At 37.1% G+C, this 27,033-nt stretch overlaps 1 protein-coding gene and 1 long non-coding RNA gene across 2 annotated transcripts in view; both read left to right on the top strand.

The window, feature by feature from the left end:
* Nucleotides 1–620: 620 nt before the first annotated feature.
* On the top strand, nt 621–10,296 carry LOC127518305 (uncharacterized). The gene is made up of 4 exons (XR_007931529.1): nt 621–827; nt 1,893–1,940; nt 2,797–3,787; nt 9,912–10,296. It is a non-coding gene; the product is annotated as an uncharacterized LOC127518305 (long non-coding RNA).
* A 1,618-nt stretch (nt 10,297–11,914) lies between these two features.
* The window catches only part of abcb6b (ATP-binding cassette, sub-family B (MDR/TAP), member 6b), a 38,714-nt gene continuing 23,595 nt past the window's right edge, over nt 11,915–27,033 (top strand). Inside the window, exons 1-13 of the mRNA XM_051904775.1 lie at nt 11,915–12,394; nt 12,511–12,709; nt 16,671–16,763; nt 16,866–17,058; nt 17,190–17,311; nt 17,831–17,940; nt 18,042–18,107; nt 18,185–18,310; nt 18,405–18,481; nt 19,997–20,060; nt 20,636–20,721; nt 20,847–20,904; nt 21,020–21,124. Coding sequence (XP_051760735.1) covers nt 12,308–12,394; nt 12,511–12,709; nt 16,671–16,763; nt 16,866–17,058; nt 17,190–17,311; nt 17,831–17,940; nt 18,042–18,107; nt 18,185–18,310; nt 18,405–18,481; nt 19,997–20,060; nt 20,636–20,721; nt 20,847–20,904; nt 21,020–21,124 — 1,386 coding nt within the window. The 5' untranslated portion in view covers nt 11,915–12,307. The remainder of the gene's footprint in view (nt 12,395–12,510; nt 12,710–16,670; nt 16,764–16,865; nt 17,059–17,189; nt 17,312–17,830; nt 17,941–18,041; nt 18,108–18,184; nt 18,311–18,404; nt 18,482–19,996; nt 20,061–20,635; nt 20,722–20,846; nt 20,905–21,019; nt 21,125–27,033) is intronic.

Raw genomic sequence — 27,033 nt, 5'->3', positions numbered from 1 at the left:
AAAGTTGTATTATTTTGGAATTTAAAAGGTTTTCTGGTATGTGTGAGTTTTTGGGGTTACCATTGTGCTGAAGAGTAGAGCCTGAGGTTAGGTTTATGATTGGCTGAAATCCATTAAGATTATAATTTAAAAAGTACCGGCTGTGCACGCTATAGCACAGTGATAGTCTCTTTGGTAGAAACTTTAGTACATGCAGGTGTGCTTTTGTTAACTAACTTGAAAATATGAAACATTTAAAATGTAAATAATTAAAAAATATAAGAAATGTGTTACATAATATATTTTACCATATATGTGTTTATACTGCATGAGAAAATATATCTGCAATATATTATGCATGCAGTACCATATCTGATCACATACAAATCTATATATTATGAAGTATATTACTGAATATAAAATTACATACATTATGATATATTAGTAAATATATTATCACATATTTTTCAATATATGAAAAGCGGCAATTCCTTATGTATTATTCAATATATTGTAATATATTTACGCAATATATTTTTCTGTATATTTTCAAGTATACTGTTAAATCATGTAATAAACTGATCATTCATATATAGGGAAATATATTTTCTTTCCATAAGGGTCTGTAATCTGGTGACTGTCTGCGTTGTCTGCGTCTGACGGTGCAGTGTGGCCTTAACTCATCCTGGACACATTCTAAAGCTCTTATACTAAAAGTATTCTGTGTTTTCTCTTGTTTGCTGGAACAGAAACCATCTCTATCTGTCCGAAAATCATGGAGTGGGCCTATGAAGTCTAGTCTCACAATATAAACAGCAGACCAGGTGAAAGGCACAGGACATTATGAGGTACAGCGCACATGTTCTCCACCACCATTTCCAGCTGATTCCTCACATACACCAACATCAGAATTCTGTGCACTGCTTTTTAGCTATTTTTAATTGGACTATTATTTACTTTCAGGTTACAGATATTATTATTGTCAGCTGTTTGTACCTATAGTCGTTCTATTATAACTAAAAAAATTCAACAAATTAAATGCCCAACTAAAAAAAGTGTAGAATACCCAGGAGGCCACTAAGAAGATCTAGCTGCATTAATGACTAGCATCCACGAGGAGGTGCTACAAACTATGAAATAAGCACATCACTGGGGTCCCATAAGGGCAGAATTGAATTTAATGTGAAATATGTAAGTCAGTAAAGCTGACTCTCAAAATTTTATTAGTCTTGTAATTTATAAGCCAGTACTATCTGCCATAACATGTAAGAGTTTACAGTTAAAAAATTCTTGTCTCTTTATGCCCAACCAGTCAGCATATTAGCCATCAGTAAGATGCCCAGGTGAAAAAAAAGTAAATTTCTATAATGTACTTAAAGTGCTCTATTTTCTATTAAGATAATCTTAAGAACATCTAAGTGTACTCAGTTGAGCTATTTTGAGACACCATGAAATATGAACTAAAATGTGCTTTTAATATACTATCTCTATATTTAAAAAATGTATTTAGATACTACTTATAGTACATTTGAACCCATAGTGTACTACGAGTGGGAACTAACTTTAAGTACATTATAGAAGTGTACTTTTTTTTCACCTAGGTGCTCAGATCAGGTTTGTTCCAGTCTCACTGAAACCAAAACTGTTATTGGCCTGGCTTTAGATAATCATGGAGCTGCTTCTAGTGTCATTGTGTTACATTCAGTGATCAAGGGCTGATGTTTTAGATTGTGATTGAAATTACTTACAGATCATGACAATTTCAAATGACAATTTTGGTCAAAATTTCTATTTGAATATTATGGGCAATAACTGTCATGTAGGCCATTGTTATGAACTTATACCGCTTAAAAACAGCGTTGAGTCTAAAGCGCCAGTCTATTATTTTCTAAAGTCTTTCTCTCTCCTTCTAGATGGCTCTTCTGGCATTCAGTAGCAGCCGTTGACATCAGTAATGACAGGTAAGTGATGCTCTACACTGTTAGATGTTTTCCTGATGATTTCTACACAGATGGACAAGTTTCCTCTTCTAAATTCTTTGACAACCTATTCATTTTGTTGGTTGTCAAGCCAAAAAATGTGATGCAGGTTGATATCATGTTCAGAACTGTGTGTTGAATCCAGTGTTTGTGATTCAAAGGCAGACCACTCTTTAAACTCACCTTCAGGAAATCAAGATCACACATAATCATATCTTGCCTTTTGTCCTGATGTATAAGCATATATTAAAATTATAATCAGGCATGAAACATAATCAGAAAGAAACAGCTTGAATAAAATGTATATTAATATTTTTTCACTCATGCAACCACATAACAACGCTCTGGCAATTCACAACACAGGGTTATTATAGTTACGAGCTGTTGTACTTTAAAAATCTGTGATTAATATTTTATTTGACTGACAGCACTAGTTTTTATGTTTAACGCGCATTTTTATAGAGCATTTCTTATTAAGCTATAGTTATGTTTAGATTACTGATAGTGTTTATCTGTTATAAATAGTAATTGTTGTATTTTAATAGTTTTTACTGCATACCTGTATGTGATCATGTGTCTGAATTTAGAGGTATATGAGCATTTAGGAAATTATGATATAACATAGTTAGCAGTCATCAGATTTGATTGGCCGAATGCTGTTACAAAAATGCTGAAGAAAGTTCGGCCTTTACTAATATTAAACTGTTTTACCTTGTTCTCTTTGAACGGTTGATTCCTTCAATCCATCGATGACTTCCACACATAATCAGTTTGAATTTTCTTCCATTCATGTCATTCTGCTGTTGTTGTTGTTGTAACAAGACTGATCTTCTGCCAGGAACGTCAGGTCAATCTGCTGCTGTCCAGAATCAGGTGGTTTGTCTTCGTCTGGCATCTCAGCTGAGACCTGTCCACTATGGGTGACCCTACCAGTAGTTGTGAAGTACCAGTAGCGTAGCTCTCAGCATCACTGATGCACACAAGCCCTCACAGCACGTCAAGCTGCAAACCGTGTGAGAGACCCTAACCTACCCTAACCTACCCTAACCAGCCACTCAAAACATCCTAACAACCACAGAGCAACGCACGAAAAACCAACCAGAAGAGGCCAGCAACCGCAAAGCAACACGCTAACAACCGTGCAAAAAACCTTGGCAAACGCATGTCAACACACAGGAAACCACCCAAAACATCCCAACAACCTCGTAGCAAAAACCACTTAGAACATCCTGGGAACCGAATATCAACGCATTGACAATCACCAAAAACATTCTAACAACCAGACAGCAATGTGCAAAAGACTTACTCCAGAAAATAAAACTTACTATAGAAAATGAAACTTGCTCATAAAACTATAAACTTACTCTATGACTATATACAGTATTTACATACGTCGGTCCCGCTGTGTGATTCTCCGGGCTCCATGTGACACTGTGATGACTCAGTGTCTGGGCTTCTTTCTCCGGGGTTCCTCAGGCAGGGGCTCTTCACTGATGTCCACGTGGATTTGAGGAGCGAAGCTTCTGCTGGTTGTGGAGAAGCTCTCAGTGATCAGGACGCGTCCATCAGGCTGCTCCGTCTCCACCAGTGAAGGGCACTTGAGTGTCTCCCACAGCCGCTGCTTGATCTTCAGTCCCAGCTCAAGACTGTAGGGACGGCGCCGACCGCAGCGTGTCTTCATCATGGGCTCCGCCACAGAGCTGTAGATGTCCTGGTAGTCCCTGCACGCTGCAGCCGTGGATGGAGACAGGCTCTTCCTGCTGACACACGTCCACTGAAGAGACTGAGGCTGCTGGACGGATTTCAGGAAGGACAGCAGCGTTCTTCAGGTAGCGCTCCTCCAAACACGTGGGTCTTTGAGCTTTCCCAGAGATACAGCTGTAAGTGTGATCCAACCTGATTACAGCTGCCAGCTGTGAAAGCTCACAGGGGTCTGGACTGGAAGAGACGCCCTCCACCAAGAATCCCCTCAGGTGTGTGGGAAGAGCCCTGCTTCTTCTCGGGCGACGCTGCATCATGATGGTGACAGGAGAAACACTTTCCAAACTGGACAACTTGATGAAACTTACCAAATTGTATAGATGTAAAGAGCTTGTAGCACGTGTGATCAGGCTTCAAGGCTTCAGAAACAGTTGTTTTGATTTCAAATATTCAAATATCAGCTCAAGCTGCTGGACTGACATAGAATGTTGAGGCTAATTTAAATGTAAACAACTGCTTGATATCATCAGTAAGTCCATTAGAGCAGCGTGAGCTCTACGGTACATGTACTGTATGCTTCTATATTACCATTATCATCTTCATCTTCACAGTTACACAGTATGTATTTCTCATCTGTGTGTGTGTGTAGTGTTGTCTGTTAAGGCCAGCATCACTATTAGGAACTGTGCTATGTTGTTCATTAACAAATCTGTGTGTTGAATGAATGTTTTAAGTGAACAAATAATTCTTGCACTGACTCTTTTGTTGTATCTTTTGTTCACTGAAGTCTCCTGGCTTTTCCTGCCTCCACAGACAAGCCGGTAGTATTGGAGTGCGGCCTTGTAGGAGCATTTCATTGGTTGTGAATCTACTAAAAAAATCTGTTTGGAGTTTGAATTAATCTTGTTTGTGAATGAATACACATATGCTCACACATATTGTTGTTTACATTTTTATTCATATTTTATCCTTTATACTTTTTTCTAGCTTGGTAAATGTCCAGTACTGACCAAATAAAGCAAAAACAACAGATCTGCTCGTATTTACTTTAGATTTTTTTATAGAAAAACATTATATTCCACAAGCTTGCTTAATGTTGTCCTCCAAATGCTGTTAAAAAGGCAAAAGCTACATGCTGTGTTATCTATATCTATATATATTACACAGCATAACCTACTGTACTGTAGATACGTTCGTTATATTTGCTTTAACTGCCTTTTCCCATTTAATAAACTTGCCTGTCCACAGTTTAAATGCAAAATGATAAAGAAAAACAAAAGCCCAAAATTATCTAAGTTATAATTCTCCTATAGTTCAAAAAAAGATATACAATTGCTTGTTACATTTTGAATTTTAAGTTTTTTGTCCAAAACCAAATAAAGGAGATTTGATTTTTAACGATACCTTCTTAAGCTTTAAAAACAGACCTGCAATGAGCTACGAGGTTTTAATAGATGGTATATGGCTTTATAAAAGCCATCAATCCACATTATTTCTTTTAAACTACTTTAATATTTGTATAGGCTACAGGTGCATATTTTGCAATAAACATAAATTATATATCCTTAAATAGGGCACTATTACAGCCATTTGTAGTGGTCTCCCAAACTATAGTGGACATTTCGAGTGCACTCATTTCATCCCATAATGCACCACAACAGTAAGTGTACAACTGCGCTGCGTCCGAAATCAAATACTTACCTACTATATAGTATGCGAAACAGTAGGACAAAATATTACATCTATGTCTGAATACATAGTAGCCTATTCGAAAAACAGAAGGCGAAATCGCCCTCATACGCTTAAATAGGGCACTATTTGAGGAGACAGCCATTTGTAGTGTTGTCCAAAACCAGTGGACATTATCAAGTGCACTCATTCAATCCCACAATGCACCGCAATAACAAGTGTACTTTTGCTACTGAGAAACCCGGAAATGTGAAAAGGGTTCATTCCCGCCTCCGCGTCTCGCCAGAAGATGGCGCCCGCAGCTGAAAACTCATCCAGCCATTTTCCAATGCGGGTACATCGTAATATCAGAGAGGTAAATTCCTTTTTAATTTATTATTAAATAGTTTAATTAAGGTTTATGTTAGTTTCCATGACAGAGTTCAAGGTAAATCTTTTCATTACTACTGGAGCTGCCAGTTTATTAAGTGTCAAATGCTTATTATACAGCAAGCACAAACTTGAAAAAGCGGCAGATTTTCCGGGCCTCGGTGTCGAATTCGCTCACTCGTTTTCACACTCCTTCAAGTGAACAATATTAGTGTAGTAATGTAGGGAAAAGTGAATGAGTGTATAGGGGGCGATTACGAGCACAGCTCTCTTGTTGTCATTTCGATTACTGGTGAAAATATTCGTTGCTTGTTTTATCTTATTTCAAGGACCAGACGTGACGAAGAATATGAATGATAACGATAATTAAATGTTTTTAATTTAACGTTAAACATACTATTAACGAAAATATAACGAAGAAATGAAAATACGCTGCAAGATATTATTACACCGACAGTGTTTTAGGAGGAAAAAAATGTAGGCCTAACGTTAACCTATAAATAATATTGTTGATTCAAATCCAGTCTGTGATGAAATCGCTTCAGGACTCAAGATCGAGTCATCAGGTGAGTTAAAATGCTGCATTGTGCAGGTGTAACCACATACTTTCTGAAAACAAATAAAATACAGAAATGGCTCTGTGCGCTATTTTAAATTAACCCATCCAGCTATATCTCTGGTAATAACATCAACCACAAATAATAATTTTCAAAAGTTTTTCCAAATATTCACAGTAACGACAGCATTTGGTAAACGTAAGATTACAACTTAATCTGCAAAGATCATGAAGCGAATGCAAGTACATGTATTTAATTTGCGGGCTGGTAAGAATGCGCTGTGAAATGTCGTTGTGAATACAGTAGCAATTAATTCGACCAGGCTAAAACTAATAACAGTCTCTAAAGGAAGATAATAAGATAATTTAACATAATAATGAATTATTATAAATAGAAGGTTATTATTTCATTATCTTACGATTTTCATAACGGGCTGCTCAAGACTGACACCTACAGGCTGTACAGTAAATTGTATTTATATAATTATAATTACTAAGACACATAAAACATTTTTAAAATAATGTATATTGAATTGTCATATTTAGTATTATTTCTTAATATTCAAATGACTATCAAAAAAATGTGCGTATATGAAAATGTGTATATTTACATGTAAATGTGCATATATATTTATATAGTCTAATCAGGTCTAAAGTGTCTTTCTCTGTCCATCTAGATGGCTGTTTTCTCCAGTCATTCAGTAGCAGCCGTTGACATTGTTAATGACAGGTAAGTGATGCTCTACACTCTTGATGTTAGATGTTTCCCTCACTGATGATTTCTACACACATAGGCAAGTTTTGTCCTCTAAACTTTTTAACAGCCTATTTATTGGACAGTCTGTTCATAACTGGTAAATCACGACCCTGAAAGGTTACAGGTCGATATCATTTTCAAACTTAGTGCTGAATCCAGATTGTGAATCAAGCTGACAGACATTAAAGGGATAGATCAGTTAAAAAAGAAAACTCTGTCATCATTTACTTACACTCATTTACTCACCTCTCAACCTGTACGACTTTTTCTCCTGCGGAACACAAAAGAAGATTCTTGGAAGAATGTTTCAACTGTTTTTGTCCAGACAATGAAAATCCACAGTGACTTTATAGGGACAGAAAAACACACATTTTTCAAATGATCTTCTTTTGTGTTGAGTGAACAATCCCTTTAAATCAGTGGATCGCAAACTTTTTGACTTCAAGGACCCTCCATTGTCCACGACAATATTTCAGAACCACTGCTTTATATATTGACTTTTATCTTGATTCATAAAGATATGTAAAAGTATAATCAGATATTATAAACGAAACTCAGAAAAATAACATCTTAAATACAATGAATAGTATTATTTTCTCATATATGCAATCAAATATTTATCACACGCATACAAATATTTCAGAAAATATAATATCATTGAATCACCGGTCTTTAAATTTGGTTGGATGAACACTGTCACCAACAGAAGAACGAATGCAGCCTTGTCGTATACCCTTACTAATATTAAACCATTCTGTGTTTCTGCATCCTGTTCAAACAGTTGCTCCACATATATAATCAGGATGAAGTTTCTTCCATTCAGGTAATTCTGATGTTGTTGTCTGATCTTCTGCCAGGAACATCAGTCCAATCTGTTGCTGTCCAGAATCAGGTGGATTGTCTTCAGTCGTTCAGTAGCTGTTGACATCAGTAATGACTGGTAAGTGATGCTCTACACTAACTGATGATTTCTACACACATAGACAAGTTTCTTCTTTTAAACTCTTTAACAATCTATTCATTGGACAGTCTATTCATAACTGGTAGATCATCACAACCTTGAAAATGGGTTGCAGGTCGATTATTATGTTCAAAACTGAATCTAGTTTGTAAATCAAAAGCAGAGCACTCTTTAAACTGCTTTCAGGAAATCAAGCTCACAGACATTAAAAGGACAGTTCAGTCAAAAATGAAAATTTTGTCATCATTTACTCACCTTTATGTCATTCATGTCTTTATTTCTGCTGTGGGACACACAACTAGATATTCTGAAGAATGTTTCAGCTGTTTGTGTCCATATAATAAAGTCAGTGGGGTCCAAAACAACCAAAATTAGACCACATTGACTTTTGTATTTTAGTTTTAGTATGGCTTAAAAGCATGAAAAATGAACTTAATGCATTCTAACAGGTACAAAATTTATCTAGAGATTTAGATTTCAGCACATTCAAAACCTTTGATTAATTGTGATTAATCATTTACTCAATTCACTGCTCTAGGTTTTATGTTTAACATGCACTTTTTGATTATTGATGCACAAAGAACAGTGTCTGTTTATAAGATTCAGATTACTGTGATAGTGTTTACTGTTATAAATAGTAATTACTGTATTTTAATCATTTTCATTGCTTGCATGTATTTACATGATCATGTTTAGAAGTGAATTATTTCATATTTATCACACGTATATAAGAATTAAAAATTATAATATAATTAGCAGTCATCAGATTTGATTGGCCGAATGCTGTTACAAAAATGCTGAAGAAAGTTCGGCCTTTACTAATATTAAACTGTTTTACCTTGTTCTCTTTGAACGGTTGATTCCTTCAATCCATCGATGACTTCCACACATAATCAGTTTGAATTTTCTTCCGTTCATGTAATTCTGCTGTTGTTGTTGTTGTAACAAGACTGATCTTCTGCCAGGAACATCAGGTCAATCTGCTGCTCCAGAATCAGGTGGTTTGTCTTCGTCTGGCATCTCAGCTGAGACCTGTCCACTATGGGTGACCCTACCAGTAGTTGTGAAGTACCAGTGGCGTAGCTCTCAGCATCACTGATGCACACAAGCCCTCACAGCACGTCAAGCTGCAAACCGTGTGAGAGACCCTAACCTACCCTAACCACATATCAACCAGCCACTCAATACATCCTAACAGCCACAGAGCAACGCATGAAAACCAACCAGAAGAGTGCAGCAACACGCTAACAACCGCACAAAAAACCTTGGCAAACACATGTCGACACACAGGAAACCACCCAAAACATCCCAACAACCTCGTAGCAGAAACCACTTAGAACATCCTGGAAACCAACGCACTGACAATCACCAAAAACATCCAATGTGCAAAAGACTTACTCCAGAAAATAAAACTTACTATAGAAAATGAAACTTGCTCATAAAACTATAAACTTACTCTATGACTATATACAGTATTTACATACGTTGGTCCCGCTGTGTGATTCTCCGGGCTCCATGTGACACTGTGATGACTCAGTGTCTGGGCTTCTTTCTCCGGGGTTCCTCAGGCAGGGGCTCTTCACTGATGTCCACGTGGATTCGAGGAGCGAAGCTTCTGCTGGTTGTGGAGAAGCTCTCAGTGATCAGGACGCGTCCATCAGGCTGCTCCGTCTCCACCAGTGAAGGGCACTTGAGTGTCTCCCACAGCCGCTGCTTGATCTTCAGTCCCAGCTCAAGACTGTAAGGACGGCGCCGACCGCAGCGTGTCTTCATCATGGGCTCCGCCACAGAGCTGTAGATGTCCTGGTAGCCCTGCACGCTGCAGCCGTGGATGGAGACAGGCTCTTCCTGCTGACACACGTCCACTGAAGAGACTGAGGCTGCTGGACGGATGTCAGGAAGGACAGCAGCGTTCTTCAGGAGGTAGCGCTCCTCCAAACACGTGGGTCTTTGAGCTTTCCCAGAGATACAGCTGTAAGTGTGATCCAACCTGATTACAGCTGCCAGCTGTGAAAGCTCACAGGGGTCTGGACTGGAAGAGACGCCCTCCAACAAGAATCCCCTCAGGTGTGTGGGAAGAGCCCTGCTTCTTCTCGAGCGACGCTGCATCATGATGGTGACAGGAGAAACACTTTCCAAACTGGACAACTTGATGAAACTTACCAAATTGTATAGATGTAAAGCGCTTGTAGCACGTGTGATCAGGCTTCAAGGCTTCAGAAACAGTTGTTTTGATTTCAAATATTCAAATATCAACTCAAGCTGCTGGACTGACATAGAATATTGAGGCTCATTTAAATGTAAACAACACTATCATCAGTAAGTCCATTACAGCAGCATGAGCTCTATGGAGTGTATATATATATATATATATATATATATATATATATATATATATATATAATATACTGGTTCATGAATGAATTTGTGTGTTGAATGAATCTTTTAGTGAACAAATCATTCTTGCACTGACTCGTATAGTTTGTTCACTGAAGTCTTTTACTTTTGAAGTGCACAACTGCTTCACTGGCTTTTCCTGCCTCCACAGACTGACTATAGCACATTTACCCCCGGTTTCACAGTTTAAGACTAGTCCCAGACTAAAACGCATGTTTGAGCTGTTTTAATTGAAAGCAACTTGCACTGACATATCTTAAAATATATCAGTGTCATTGTTTTGTCTCAAGATGCACACCAGTAATGTTTTTTTTTTTTTTTTTTTTTTCTTAAGCCACGTTTATAACAGTTACTTAAATGTCCTAATTGAGGGAAGGCCTAATCCTGGTTTAATCTGAGCCCTCTCTGTGAAACCAGGCCATAGGCTGGACTGAACTGTGAAAAAGCATTTTCATTGTTTGTGAATATGAATGAATACTGACAGTCTGTGTTTTAAATCTGAATGAGACAGTCTTGTTTGTGAATGAATATACATAGCCTATGTACATATTTTTGTTCACTTTTTTTTTTTTTTTTTTTTTTTTTTTAACAAATAAAATTGTTTTTAGCTGACAAAGAAAAAGTGAGGTTAGATAAAAAAATTTTTTACTTGTAAATCAATACATATTTAATGTCTGCAGGCTTGTTGATGACTCATAATAAATAAATAAATAAATAAATAAATAATGTCAGACTGAGTTCTAACCTCTTTAAACCTTACATTCTCTCAAACCTCCACGTATGTTTGACCAGTCGGATTGATCATATAAGATTAGAAAGAAAAGATAATTAAACGAGAATTTATCGATCAGTACGCTTACTTTTAATAATTAACTACATTAAAAAGTAAGTACTTTTGTAATTTGACTTAATAATATAAAAGTAGGCTATTACACACTATAATTTAAAGGGATAGTTCAACCAAAAATGAAAATTCTGTCATCATTTACACACTCTCTGGTTGTTTCAAACCTTTATAAAAAAAAATTATGTTGAACACAAAGGAAGATATTTTAAAGAATGTGGGAAACTGAACAGTTCTGGGGCACCATTGACTTTCATAGTATTTTTTTACTACTATGGAAGTCAATGGTGCCCCAAAGCGGCCTGGTCACAAACTTCAAAATATCTTCCTTTGTGTTTAACAGAACAAAGAAATTTTTACAGGTTTAGAACAACTTGAGGGTGAGTAAATGATAACAGAATTTTCATTTTTGGGTGACCTATCCCTTTAATAGAAGGCACGCGGCCCTTCTCTGTCATGTGATACGTGTTACGTTTCTCAGCGCTGTTGAGACTGGACCAATCACAGTCCTTTCTAATTACTTGGTAACACATTTATACATATAATTTTATAGAAATCACTGTGGTGCATTTCCATCTATATTTCAGTTACCAATCCGTGGAATTAGAATTAATTTAAAATATTATACTTTACAACTTTAATAAAACAAAAAAAGCCGTGTGATTTGAATGCGACTCGATGGAGAATCTGCCTTTCTGAGCCGCCTAGCGCCCTCTGGAGGAATTTTGTTTTAGAAACCGCTAGCAAGCAACATTTGCTGCTCGAAACGAAAACTAGTCTTTCACAACACCTAAAAGAGGAAAACAGTCTTTTCAGTGTTTAAAAGCGTCAGCGTTTTCATTTAACATCTGAGCCATATGACCACACGTGTATATGTCATGTGAAAGCTGCCCATATGATAGGCAGAGAGCGTTTTTCTCTCAGCGGAGTTCATACGGTCAGTATAACAGTACACGCGCACAAATGCACTTTAAATCCTAATTTTAGTGCACATCCGTAGACTGCAATATACTTGATGGAATAATGCATTCAGACTGTATTTTTGAGAGCTTGATTGTTTATACGAAGTCAAACAATGGCAAACAAGTACTCTAAAAGACGCACGAAACAAAATGCACAGGGAAATGAAACCGAGCAAGCATCATTTGCCCTGACTGTAGAGGTAAGAATAACAATCACTGGAAACCTTTTTTTTTTTTTTTTTTTTTCAGTACCTATATTTCACTGTCTGAAACTTCTTTGTGTTATGTGTTTTCTTTTTCTTCTACTCCTCAACAGAAGCCTGAAAGACAATGCAATGTGGAGGTGATCTCTAGTTCAGCATGGCAGGGCTTCAGGAGGAAAGTGTGTCTGCTGGTGCCATTCATGTGGCCCAGGGGAAGTGTGCGGCTGCAGGGTCTGGTGATTCTGTGTGTTGGGCTGCTGGGTCTTGAGCGCGTCATCAATGTGTTTGTACCCATTTACAGCAGGAATATCGGTGAGACTAGACTCTCAGACTGTCTTAAGAATTCAGTCAAAGTCTGTATCAATTTAATACATACAGGTCTAATATATACGTGGTAAGTGTTATACAGGCATTCCACAGCAGGGACAAAAAAAGCATCACCTAAAAGCTAAATTCTCAGCATCATTACTACAGTCTTCAATGTTACATGATCCTTCAGAAATTATTCAAATATGCTGATTTGGGGCTCGATATTTTTTTTTTTGTGAAACCATGATACAAATTTTATCCATGTATTCAGAAAGTTCAAAAGAACAGCGCATACACAGTGTCCGGCCAATTATTTAAAAAAATTTGAACAAATTTCAAATCTTGTGTATTGATACAGCTTCTTTTGTATTTGCATTTTGTATATATTGTTTAATTAAGTAATTGATTAAGTATTTGACAAATGGATAAAATACTATATATACTTGAAAAAAATGTCCACATAAAGGTAAAAAAAATACCCTTGAAAATAATTTATAAGTGGCAAATGTTGCCCCTTAATAAAAAAAAAAAAGTTGATTTCTGACATTTCTGACAGATTTATTTATTTTTTAAACAATCTCTAGGGCCTCATTTCTCAATACTTGGGTCACTTTTTCAAAACTCTTCACACAGTTCTAACCCATTTTCAACTTGGTACAGCAGTTAATTTCACATCCAAAATGCACTACAACTACCAAAACACTTCATTCATATCTCCAATCAACTCATTCTTCCACAACACTAGCAAAGGTCACCGAACAAACACACTTTATCACTCATAAAACAATGACCTAAAAACACTAACAGGTAGCTTTACACAGTTTTCTTTTGTAAAATTTCTTTACTAAACAAGAATTGCATCTCTCTACTGTTTATAATTTACTGCAGTATATCTTACATGGTTAGTGTTTACATTACACTACAAAATTATTCACTTGTTTTCACTTGTATGGATGGTAATGAAATTGAAAGACTAAAATGTGCAGGTGTTCAGCTACATCTAGCCTAATTTTTTAATAGTATTTCAGTTTTTTTATATTCATAATATATTTCAGTATGATATTACATAAGAAATGTAGCAAATTGCTGTCTTACTCATTTTTGTATTATGCTAGGTTTTGAACTTAAGTTGAGAAAAGAATTAATGTAATTTGAAAGATCTAGTTATTGAGTGCATTTTGTGCCAAAGCAATGATAAATGATCCACAGTTTAGCCCACATGGACTGATGTTGTTCTCACTGTGTGAAGAGTTTTGAAAAAATGATCTAAGTAGTGAGAAATCTATCCTAGTAATTGTAAAAAAAAAAAAAAAAAAAAAAAACTGGATGCTAAAGACCCTTTCACAGTTTGTTGCATTCCTATACGTGACCAATAGAGGACAGCATCTTTTAACATTTGCCCTGTTACCTGGGAAGGTTGGAGCTGCTTACATTGGGCATTTTAAGATATATATATATCTATATATATATATAGTGTGCATTAATGAATAAATGATTGATTTTTTTTTTTTTTTTTGTAGAAATAATTGGAAAGGCATGCAACTGTGTTGAGGCCATTTTTAAGTTTAAAAAGGGTATAACAGATACATAATTAAAATTAAAATACTACTTAAGTAGCTAAAATAGCTAAAAACAGAGATATTTGTTGATGAAGAACTATATGTAACAAGTCAAGAATGTATATGCGGGAGCATGCTTGTGAAGTCAGATTGCCCCTCCTTTGCCAGTTTTCTCAGCCCCTTGTTGTGGGCCAGCTGGATGGGTGAGCAGCCCCCAAAACCTCTCAGAGAAGTCAAAGCCTTTGGTTCACTTAAGCCAAGAAGTATCGAACTTTCACAAAAGAAACGTGGGACAAAAACCCAACTATGCTAAACTCTTCTGTGGCTCAAGACTTTGCTTCCACCCTTCTTTCTGTCTATTTTTTTTCTTACTTTCGCCCCCATTTTTGAAATTCCCTGTCTTGATTCATTTATTCATTCTCTCTTATCATTCCCGCTCTTAAAGTGTACGCTGTTCATTTGATCTCTTCCTGAAGTTGGTGGTGTGTATGTGCTTCATTATCAGAGACGAGTAACAGCTTTGCATCTGGAGGCACATGAAAGCCACACTAGGAGAAAAGTGAGCTTTTGTGTGGCAAAGAGAGATTGAGAGGGGTAATAGGGGAGGTCACCAACCCTGCCAGTCACGATTAGGGGGCATTAGGGGCTTTTAGCCGAGTTAACACGCTGGTACAAGGGCCTTTTTGTCCGCAGCTCTCTCTGCCCCCATGCCAAGGATAAAAATCAACTCTCTCACCATCCATTTCTACGCCCCCAGCTCAAGAGAGAGGAAGAGAGTTTTTGCTTTTGCCATGGGCATTTTCTTGTATTGTTTTGATTTTTTTTTTTTTCTCTCTCTCTCTTTTTGCTTCAACTCTCCATCTTTTCTTTCCTCATTTGATTCCGAGTGCACAATCAAAACGGCCATGAATGTAAATGAATCGCATTGAGGATCTTTCTCAGCTCCCAGGACGGACCAGTGTGTTCGCTCTGTAGATACATTATGCTGTGGCTCCTGGCTCAGACTGCATCCTTTTGGATGTTTTGTTATTTTTGTTGTGGATTCACATAAAGGTCGGTGAGTTGGCAGTTGTTAAATTTTGGTGTATTGAACTGAAGTCATGTAGTTATGCATGACTCAGGATATTAAAGTTTTATTGTCTATGTGTGATTAAAGGGAGGATGTTTTGCACACACTCATTAATAGGAAAACACAGCAGTGAAATGTTCTCACTGTGTGCCTCCTATACAGACCCTTGAGGATATTCATGCAATTAAAGGGAGAGTTTAGCAAAAAATCTTAGTGTTCAAAAGTTTGGGGTCAGTAAGGGTTTATTATTAAGAAATTAATACTTTTATTCAGCAAGAATGCATTAAAGGGTTAGTTCACCCAAAAATGAAAATTCTGTCATTAATTACTCACCCTCATGTCGTTCCACACCAGTAAGACCTTCGTTCATCTTCAGAACACAAATTAAGATATTTTTGATGAAATCCAAGAGGTAAATTACTCGTCCATAGACAGCAATATAATCAACACTTTCAAAGTCCAGAAAGGTACTAAAGTCGACGTGACTGCAGTGGTTCAACCATAATTTTATGAAGCGACTAGAATACTTTTTGTGCACAAAAACAAAACAAAAATAACTTTATTCAACAATTTCTTCTCTTCCCTGTCGTTATCCTTACGTAGTTGCTGCAGTAAGCACAGTGAAGGCTTCCGTGTTTATGTCCGAATGCCGGCTCAGTATTGGCCAAAGCTGATCACGTGAGCAGCACGACACGTGTGTCTTACAGGTGTAGAATGACGTGAGTGTGAGTAATTAATGACAGAATTTTCATTTTTGGGTGAACTAACCCTTTAAGTCAATCAAAAGTGACAGTGGACACGTTACATTGTATATAACATTTGTATATATTTCTATTTCAAATGCTGTTCTTTTGAACTTTGTTCATCAAAGAATCCTGAAAAAAATGTATCAAGGTTTCTACAAACAATACTGAAAATAATAAGAAATGTTTCTTGAGCAGCAAATCAGCATATTCCTGAAGGATCATGTGACACTGAAGACTGGAGTAATGATGCTGAAAATTCAGCTTTGCCATCATAGGAATAAATTACATTTCAAAATATATTAAAGTAGAAAAGTTATTTTAAATTATAACATATTTCACAATATTACTGTTTTTGCTATATTTTTGATCAAATAAATGCAGCTTTGGTGAAAGTAAAAGACTTGTTTCAAAAATATTTTAAAATCTTGAAGACCCCAAATTTTTGAATGGTAGTGTATGAAAAGTTTCTTTTTTTTTTTTTTTTTTTTTTTAGCTGATCCTGACTCAAAACGAACATTTACCAGTTGAGCCCAGCACAAGTGTAAATGCACTCACATCTTCTCTGTGTTTCTACATTTATAATATTCCAGTGAACCAGCTGTCAGCAATGGAGAGCTGGAGACCCCTGGCCATCACGGTCTGTGTTTACGTCCTCCTTAAGTTCTTGCAGGGCGGAGGGGTAGGTGAGGGTTGACATTCATATTGATATTGTAAGGTAGAGGCATATGAAGCTGGTTTTAAACAGTACAACTCTGTACAAACCATTAACTGTCATCTCTGCTCAGGGACGTCAGGGTTTGTCAGTAACTTACGCAGCTTCCTGTGGACTCGTGTCCAGCAGTACACCAGCCGTGTGGTGCAGGTCCGTCTTTTCGGTCACCTGCATGGCCTCTCTCTGCGCTGGCACCTGGGCCGCCGCACCGGAGATGTCCTGCGCAGCATTGACCGTGGGACCTCCTCAGTAAACAACTTGTTAAGGTCTGATGATTTCCTTTCATTTTCACCCTATTGCTCTTTTAAAGAACTTTGTTAGTTAGACATGCTGTGCATTAAAATGGTGGAAATTTTTTATTTTATCTTTAAATGTTCTTAATTGATTTGTGTTACAGCTATATTGTGTTCAGCATTGTACCCACTATTGCTGACATCGTCATTGCCATCATCTATTTTGTGACGTACTTCAGTGCCTGGTTTGGCCTCATTGTCTTCATTTGCATGTTCCTCTATCTCAGTAAGTGCAGTAGTTGTGCTGTAAGCAGTACATTTATGTTCATATTATGGATGTCATTAGATTAAAATAAAGTCAGGATATTTTTGTTGTTAATGTGATTAATCACAAATTTTGTATTTGAAAGTGTGGGGTCAGTAAGATTTCTTTAATGCTTTAAGTCTCTTCTGTTCAGTTAGGCTGCATTTATTTTATAATACAGAAAAAAAACAGAAATATGTGTTCTATTTTAATATTTCTTAAAATGTAATTTATTCTTGTGATGGCAAAGCTAAATTTTCAGCAGCAAATACTCCTGTCTTTAGTGTTACATTAATCTTCAATTAAGTAATTCTACATTTTATTATTAATGTTGAAAGCAGTTGTGCTGCTTATATTTTGGAAAATTTTATTTTATTTTTCCCCGCAGGAATCTTAGATGACTAGAAAAGCTCAAAAGAAAAGCATTTAATTGAAATATTTAAGAGCTGACAGTCAACAGGCACATTTTGATGTCTAGTTCAATTTGACATTTGTTTTCAGCTCTCACCATCATTATCACTGAATGGAGAACCAAGTACAGGCGGGAAATGAACACACAGGACAACAATGCCAAGTCAAAAGCAGTGGACTCACTTCTCAACTTTGAAACTGTAAGTGAACAAATGCCATAACAAAGTTGCTCTAGGTTGGCCATGGAGTGTTGTTAACGGCGTTAACCTTGCAATTTTACAAAATGTCTTTCACCATTCAGGTGAAGTACTATAATTCAGAGGGTTTCGAAGTCAGGCGCTTTGAGGATGCTATCCTGAAATATCAGGTAATGCAATCACTTAAACGTAGACTTCATAAGCAGTTGACTGGAGAGACCTTGAGTTTTATTCTCTTTCTGCTCAGGCATGTGAATGGAAGACCAATGCTTCCCTGGCCCTCCTGAATCAAACCCAGAACCTGATTATTGGATTGGGGCTGTTGGCCGGATCGCTGCTTTGTGCATACTATGTTACAGTGGATAAGTTTCAAGTACAGTAATCACCACTCATAAAATTAAGAAATCTAGTTCTTCTTGATCTTGAGCATAATTTTTGTTGTTCATGCTCTGTTGTTGTTTTCATAGGTTGGTGACTATGTCCTCTTTGGAACCTACATTATCCAGCTCTACACTCCACTCAACTGGTTTGGTACATATTATAGGTGAGATTAGAAAAGGAGGATCTGGTGCCAGATTCATGAAAATCTTCTTAAAGAAATTTCTTAATATAAATTCTGAGAAGTTCTTAAGAATGTTCCTAAGTGCAGTTCTTGGAAAAAAAAAAATAAGGTCTCGACTCTCAAATGTTTTCTAATGAACAGCTTTTTTCTTAAGAAGAAAATTACAGGCTTTGGTGTTGATTAGTTCTTGCTGAAGACTCAGTCTAAAACACTTGTATCTCTGTGTGTGTGAGTGAATGCGTCCTGTGTATGAGCACATATCTGCTGAATGCTGCCAAAAATTGTTGTTATTATTAGATAAAATAAAAAAAAAAAAAAAAAAAAAAAACGATTTGAATCGTTTTTGTAGAGTTGTTACTGAATTTCCAATTCAGCAAAAAGTTACATCTCACATACATGACCAATCTTTAAGGTTTTTAGTCATTAGTTTCATGTACATCTCTAGTAATATGTATTATATACTGTGTATGTAGCTCGAGTTATGTTGTAATGCTTAATTTTTAAAACAAATTCATCAAACATTATCTTTGGGGATTTTACATAAGTTGGAGGTTATCATAACTTTAAGAGATTATTTTTGATGATTTTTAAGAACATTCTTTTCAGGAATTAAAATTCTTCTTGTCTTTAAAATAATCTTAAAAAATGTTTTGGTAATACAAAATATTCTTAACTTTATTATTAAGTAAGACCAATTTTATTCCCATAAATATTTTGTGAATCCGGCCCTTTGAATCTTAGGATGTGTTCAAACTTGGTAGGTTTGGTTAGATTAAAACGAACTCTGGTGCGGTTCATTTGAATGTGTGTGAATGCTGCCATCCGAACCTAACAAGCGGACTGAGACGCCTGAAAAGGTGGGTCTCGGTCTGCTTCCAAACAAACCCTAATGCGGTTTGATTGAAATATGAACGCAACATGGACCAAAGACATCTAAACGAACCAAAAACATTACACGTGTCACAAGATGTGACCCAGAAAGGACCGAATGCTCAAGGATACCTGTTTCTTAAAATCATAGGAATAATGTTGCCATTACAGTTCCGTACAGATGTCGGAAATGCCGTCTCCCTGCAGCAAATCTTCGTTTGTGTGTAATGGAGGAATTCTTGATGCTGTTTTGACTCCTTTACACATTTTTTAAGCTCTTTGTGAGTTCTTAGCTGGTGAAATAGCATTATATGTACGCACATACAATGAGCGCATGTAGCCCAGCACACAGCATTGTTTTGGATGTTCGTTTAGTTACATCGCAAAATCTTCTTCCTTTTTTTTTTTTTTTTTTTTGTATCATTAGGTTCGGTCTTAAAAATGACAGTGTGAATGCTAAGCAAACCAGGACTAAATGTATCATTTTCATTTTTGGTCTGGACCATGTCAACACACCCTAGAATTTAATTTATTTTCTTGCTTATATATTTATAATTCAGGCAGTTACCAAACTTTTTAGTTTGGTTTTACATTGACTTGTTCCATTGCACTGTTGTGTTTTCACAGAATGATCCAAAGTGCATTTGTTGATATGGAGAGCATGTTTGATCTACTAACAGAGGAAAAAGAGGTGAGTAGTCACTAAGGATGGACGTTTTGAGTCATTTTGTACTCAAGTCAAAGGTAAATCACTTCCAAATAGTACTTTTACTAGTCAACTAGTTTGTACAGAAGAAGTACCCATCTAATCAATTCCTAAAAGCCACAGTGCGGCCCCTCTGTATGTCCCAGCGTTGGTCTTGTGGGCCAGTGAGTGTTGATTTATTGTCATGACCTCCTGCACTGACTCAAGTTACCCCCGTCCTTTGTGAACCCTCTCCCCAAAGTCACACAACCAACAGCCGGCCATTCCTCGACACTCCCAGTCCCTTTAGATTCCATTCATATGCAAATAATCGTACTAAAACCTTATTTGATCTTCCCATTTCTTTTTATTTATTCTCTAAAGCTGTCGCAGTGAATTTGCAAACGAATTCTTGAACTTGACCAGAAAGAGGCCTCAACATTTTTGCCATGGATTCAATTTTAATGCATTCTTCAGGTTTGCTTAATTCACTGCCAACCCAGTGCCCTGCTTGTCTACGTGTCTCCTGTAATACATACCCAGATTGCCCTTTCTAACTTCCAGATTCCTCTCTGCTGTAGGTAAAGGATGATGTGAATGCCGGAGACCTGTCGTTCACAGAAGGAAGGGTTGATTTCCAAAACGTGTGCTTTAGTTACACTGCTGGGTGAGTCATGCTAATATCGATGAAGGCAGATGTTTGGTAAGAACTTGTAGTATCAGCTTGGTACTGAAGAGCAGTACTTTTAACATCTAACCTCTTTTAAATCTGAATTTTTTATTTCCTGACAGAAAAGAGATTCTTAGTGAAGTCTCATTCACAGTGATGCCTGGCCAAACAGTTGCACTGGTAAAATGTTACATGAATTCTACATTTGTGAATATAGTGTACTAAAACGTTTACAGAATAAAGAAAGTGTGTAAAGGTGCAAGATGTTCACCTCTGCTAATATCTTATTTAACAGGTTGGTCCGTCCGGATCAGGAAAAAGCACCATCATCCGCTTGCTTTTCCGTTTTTATGACGTGCAAGGAGGCTGCATCCTCGTCGATGGTCAGGACATCTCAAAGGTCAGAAAACATGACAACAAAGACATTTTTATGGTCAGGTGAAAAAGCTTCTATCCACCTTATTTGTCACGTAAGAGCAGGTGTGGCCATTTGTAAATTGAATGTGTCTGGCATCCGGTATCATCTACTTCCAGTTATTTTTAGCTGTGTAAAACAGCTTGTTATGCTGCTTAATATTGTAAACTCGTATTTCTTACCATATTATGTATTGTTTTAAACATAAACACACTGCACCATTCTTCTAGTCGTTTACTTATAGCGGCTAATGAATTGGAAGTCTCGCACATTCACAGAAAATAGCTTACTTCTGCGTTGCACAATAAGGTGGATAGAAAGATTTGTACAATTACCATAACAGGATCTGTAAGATTTTAGAGAATGGTTAGATTTAAGGTTAAAGGGTTAGTTCATCTAAAAATGAAAATTGTCATTATTTACTCACTCTAATGTCATTCCAAACCCATAAGACTTGCGTTCATCTTCGAAACACAAATGAAGATAATATTAATATTCTCTCATCATTTTTGTCCATCCATTGATTGAAAATCTATGTAATCAACATTTTCATAAAGACATCATAAAAGTAATCGATATAATTCGAGCGATCCATATGAATCTGCCCTTCTGTGTATTCATTAACCTTTATAGCAAACCAGACTGGTGTGAATAACTCTGAGTACACCAGTGCGTCCAGCTCGCATTGTTGCCTACATTTCACTTAATATTTCATGCACAAGAGAAGCTGCATATTTTATATAAAGGTCTAGACTGCAGCTATAAAAAAGTTTTAAAATTATACCAGAAATCTTCCTTGACCCCCACCTGCATCTCTACTGACCTCTAATGTAAGGTTTAAATAGTGACAGGGCTGGTGTTAGAAGAGAAGACAAAGAACTTGCATTAAAATGTGAAAAATTAATTTCCTACCAAGCTTGCTTCAGACAGTCAGCTTGACAAGAGATTGTCCTTTAGTTATTCTAGTCACAATTTAATCTCAAACTGTTGATCGTAGTGCAGTGCTAGCATTGATAATGTTGTTACTAATGTCTTTTTAAAGCACAGAGTGAGACTTTTATATCTATTTCTGTGAGATTTTTAGTGCTCTGCTCTCAAGCATTTCCATTGCTTACGCAAACCTGGCTGTTCAGTTTACCTTTCTGAATAGCCATGGGAATACAAATGCTTAGTGATTGTACAATGCAGAACAGTGTGTAACAGGAGCCTGATTGAGGTGATGTTATACCAGACCATACAAGCTGTCTCAATGTTAACTACAATGCAGTGACACCAGTGATGTAAGATGCAACCATAGATCATATAACCTCCACTACACATGACAAGGTTCTGAGAATATGATTTACTGTTCGCTCTTATTTCCAAGTAAACCTGCCCCCTGTGAATTAATCATAGTGAGAGAGACTTAAATAATGAATATGGAGCTGTAAGCTGCTTTTACTCCAGTGTCCTGAGGGAGACGGTGGCCTCTTGCACAGCGCTGGTCTCTGCTCACAACTGCTAGATTCACTTTTGGACTGCTGGTCTGATCCAGGACAGAAGGTTGTTATCTTTACTCGCAGGCCTATGTAGCATGACTTGGCTCCCAATCATAAGTTGCATCCCAAATGACGCACTATACACTATGTACTTATGCACTATGTACTCATCCATGTAGTGTATTTATTTTATAAGCTTATTTTGTCATTAAACATCGGAGTCTGGTCCCCCCCCCCTCCTCCTCAGAAACGTAATTAAAGCTGCAGCAGTTGAGTACATAAAGTGTCCAACATTCTACACTTCGTTTTTTCCGTTAATTTAGTGCATCATCCGGGTATTTAAAGTGCACTTTTTCTGTGTGAACACACTCCTCGCACAATTTGTACTTAAAAATGTCATAGAATAGTGCATAAGTACGTGAATTGGGACGCACCTATATATTTAGCAAATATTTACATAAAAAAAAAAAAAAAAAAAAGTTGTTTATAATGAAATGCACTCTTTATGCACTGTTTACATGCAGCCTGGTAATCCGATCTGATCATCCAATATTAGAGGGTTCTTTTAATTGAATTTTTTTTTTTTTTTTTTCACATATATTTAGGTGATCTTTGCTAACATTCACCTAACACTCACTTATATTTAATTTTTACAAACACTGATCATTTAATAACACCGTTAAATGTAATCTTTAATATCAGTTTTATCAGTTTTCATGGGCCTAAATCTGATTTTTAGCATTTGAAATAAATTGATTTTGGCCTTTTATTTTGAGTTTAAAGAACAGAATTTTAATGCCGCACATGTATTAGAAATTGGCTATAACATAATAATTTACTGTAACTAAATCTATATATTTATTTGATGTACTTACATGTGCACTACAGTTTAAAAGTTTGGGATCGATATAAATCTTTTAATGTTTTTGAAAGAAATCTCTTTCAAGTGACAAGAATAATTTTTGTGCGCAAAAAACTAAAATAACGACTTTATTCAACAATATCTTCTTTTCTGTGTCATTCTCATACGTTGTTTACGTTCAGCGCTTCCAGGTTCTACGTCAGAACGCCAACTCATTATTGGCTCCTGCGTCAGCATCACACACACATGCATCGTGCTGTTCTCATGATCAGCTTTGGCCAATACTGAGCCGGCATTCGGATGTAAACACGGAAGCCTTCACTGTACTTACTGCGTCACCTGCGTATGGATAATGACAGGGAAGAGAAGAGATTGTTGAATAAAGTCGTTATTTTTGTTTTGTTTTTGCACACAAAAAGTATTCTTGTCTCTTCATAAAATTAAGGTTGAATCACTGCAGTCATATCGACAGTTGTAACGATGTCTTTAGTAACTTTCTGGACCTTGAAAGTGGTGATTATATTGCTGTCTATGGACGAGCCATATTCCTCTCAGATTTAAACAAAAATATATGAATTTGTGTTCTGAAGATGAACGAAGGTCTTAAGGCAGGCGTACACGGTGCGAATTCTGATGGCCGGAAAATTGTATGTCCACGCACACGTCACGAGTGAGTTTATCTGAAAATCGTACAGACGCAGTGATATACGACACGATTTTACGACCTGCTGACTTTCCGAAGCAATCTCACAAAGTTCCGTCTGTCTGTCTGTGTGTGAGAGAAAGACAGAGAGAGAGAGAGAGAATTAAAAAGCCTAGTTACACACTATAGCTAGCAATAGCTACAGCTAACAATATGTAACATCCAGTGATGGGAATAACGGCGTTATAAATAAACGGCGTTAATAACGATTTTTTTTCAGTAACAAGTAATCAAACGAATTACTGTTTCCCCCGTTACAACGGCGTGATGATGATTGGTGTGTGACTAGAGATGACAGACCTGCAAAGCGTTTTGTTGTAAAGAAATAGTACAGGTTAGCCATACACAAATATAATTTTAAACTGATAATAGACCTAATGTACGATGCTCTCTCTGTCTCTCTGTGTGTGTGTGTGTGTGTGTGTGTGTGTGTGTGTGTATGTGTGTGTGTTGTTCAAGCCATTAGTTGACTAATCACATTTATATTAATTTCTTAAATACTGGAGAGAATAAACCATAATAATGAGCGTTTACATAGCACTCAAGCGCACGCATAAAGCTTGCCATAAAGAACCGTCAAAAGTAATGATTATGAATGTGACAAAAACAGCAAGGAGACATTTTAATTGTTTATTAATAAACTAATGTTTTCTGAATCAGTGTCGGCTGCAAAGATATTGACATTGCTGACTCTCATCATCTCCGCATGTGGACGCGCTTAGAGAGAAAATGCACATTTCAGTCGGATTACATAATCAGAGAGTAGCCTATTTCTTTTCGTTTTGAATTTTCATTTAAAAGTAGGCATTTCAAGCTTTCTATAGATATATTTTCACGTCTGTGAGGCAAGCAGCTCCAGTTCGTGTGCAAGTGATCGTGCCAGCGCCTCCATGTCATGATTATATTGTCTGCTTTATTTGCTTCTTATTTATTAAATCCAGGCAATTGGTTGATGAAACATTGATTAAAATTAAGATACAATTTTTACAAAATGAAATTCTCTTTAAAGAAAGGCTTTCTACAAAACAAAACTTTATGAAGTGGTCTAAATCGTGTCTGACTCATTCCATGTTTCCCGATATATTGCGCATCTTATGATGTATTCTATCTTACTCGTGCTGTTCACTTTTCATAATCAAATAGATTAAATTAAAAAATAACATAGGCCTATTTAAACATAAATATGAAGCTAAATACGTTTTCTTTAATGGCTACCAACACATATAGTACAGTGCAGAGAAATTTCATGTCGTGAGCAAGAGCGGCTCATGAGTTGAGTCGGATCAAGCATAATTTATTTTTTCACCTGATAACTGTAGCTCTTGGGCGATCCGCTGTAAAATATCATCTCGGATATTTATAACCCTGTCATGGTACACACTGCTTGACACATACAGCGCTCGCTGTTCCTGCCAGAGTTCAGCTAGTATACAGTGGGTACGGAAAGTATTCAGACCCCCTTAAATTTTTCACTCTTTGTTATATTGCAGCCATTTGCTAAAATCATTTAAGTTGATTTTTTTTCCTCATTAATGTACACACAGCACCCCATATTGACAGAAAAACACAGAATTGTTGACATTTTTGCAGAAAAGAAAAACTGAAATATCACATGGTCCTAAGTATTCAGACCCTTTGCTGTGACACTCATATATTTAACTCAGGTGCTGTCCATTTCTTCTGATCATCCTTGAGATGGTTCTACACCTTCATTTGAGTCCAGCTGTGTTTGATTATACTGATTGGACTTGATTAGGAAAGCCACACACCTGTCTATATAAGACCTTACAGCTCACAGTGCATGTCAGAGCAAATGAGAATCATGAGGTCAAAGGAACTGCCTGAAGAGCTCAGAGACAGAATTGTGGCAAGGCACAGATCTGGCCAAGGTTACAAAAAAATTTCTGCTGCACTTAAGGTTCCTAAGAGCACAGTGGCCTCCATAATCCTTAAATGGAAGACGTTTGGGACGACCAGAACCCTTCCTAGAGCTGGCCGTCCGGCCAAACTGAGCTATCGGGGGAGAAGAGCCTTGGTGAGAGAGGTAAAGAAGAACCCAAAGATCACTGTGGCTGAGCTCCAGAGATGCAGTCGGGAGATGGGAGAAAGTTGTAGAAAGTCAACCATCACTGCAGCCCTCCACCAGTCGGGGCTTTATGGCAGAGTGGCCCGACGGAAGCCTCTCCTCAGTGCAAGACACATGAAAGCCCGCATGGAGGACTCCAAGATGGTGAGAAATAAGATTCTCTGGTCTGATGAGACCAAGATAGAACTTTTTGGCCTTAATTCTAAGCGGTACATGTGGAGAAAATCAGGCACTGCTCATCACCTGTCCAATACAGTCCCAACAGTGAAGCATGGTGGTGGCAGCATCATGCTGTGGGGGTGTTTTTCAGCTGCAGGGACAGGACGACTGGTTGCAATCGAGGAAAAGATGAATGCGGCCAAGTACAGGGATATCCTGGACGAAAACCTTCTCCAGAGTGCTCAGGACCTCAGACTGGGCCGAAGGTTTACCTTCCAACAAGACAATGACCCTAAGCACACAGCTAAAATAACGAAGGAGTGGCTTCACAACAACTCCGTGATTGTTCTTGAATGGCCCAGCCAGAGCCCTGACTTAAACCCAATAGAGCATCTCTGGACAGACCTAAAAATGGCTGTCCACCAACGTTTACCATCCAACCTGACAGAACTGGAGAGGATCTGCAAGGCGGAATGGCAGAGGATCCCCAAATCCAGGTGTGAAAAACTTGTTGCATCTTTCCCAAAAAGACTCATGGCTGTATTAGATCAAAAGGGTGCTTCTACTAAATACTGAGCAAAGGGTCTGAATACTTAGGACCATGTG

This window comes from Ctenopharyngodon idella, chromosome 9 (genome assembly GCF_019924925.1).
Source record: "Ctenopharyngodon idella isolate HZGC_01 chromosome 9, HZGC01, whole genome shotgun sequence".
In the NCBI taxonomy this organism is placed as follows: domain Eukaryota; kingdom Metazoa; phylum Chordata; class Actinopteri; order Cypriniformes; family Xenocyprididae; genus Ctenopharyngodon; species Ctenopharyngodon idella.
This window is presented reverse-complemented; position numbering and strand designations above follow the sequence as displayed.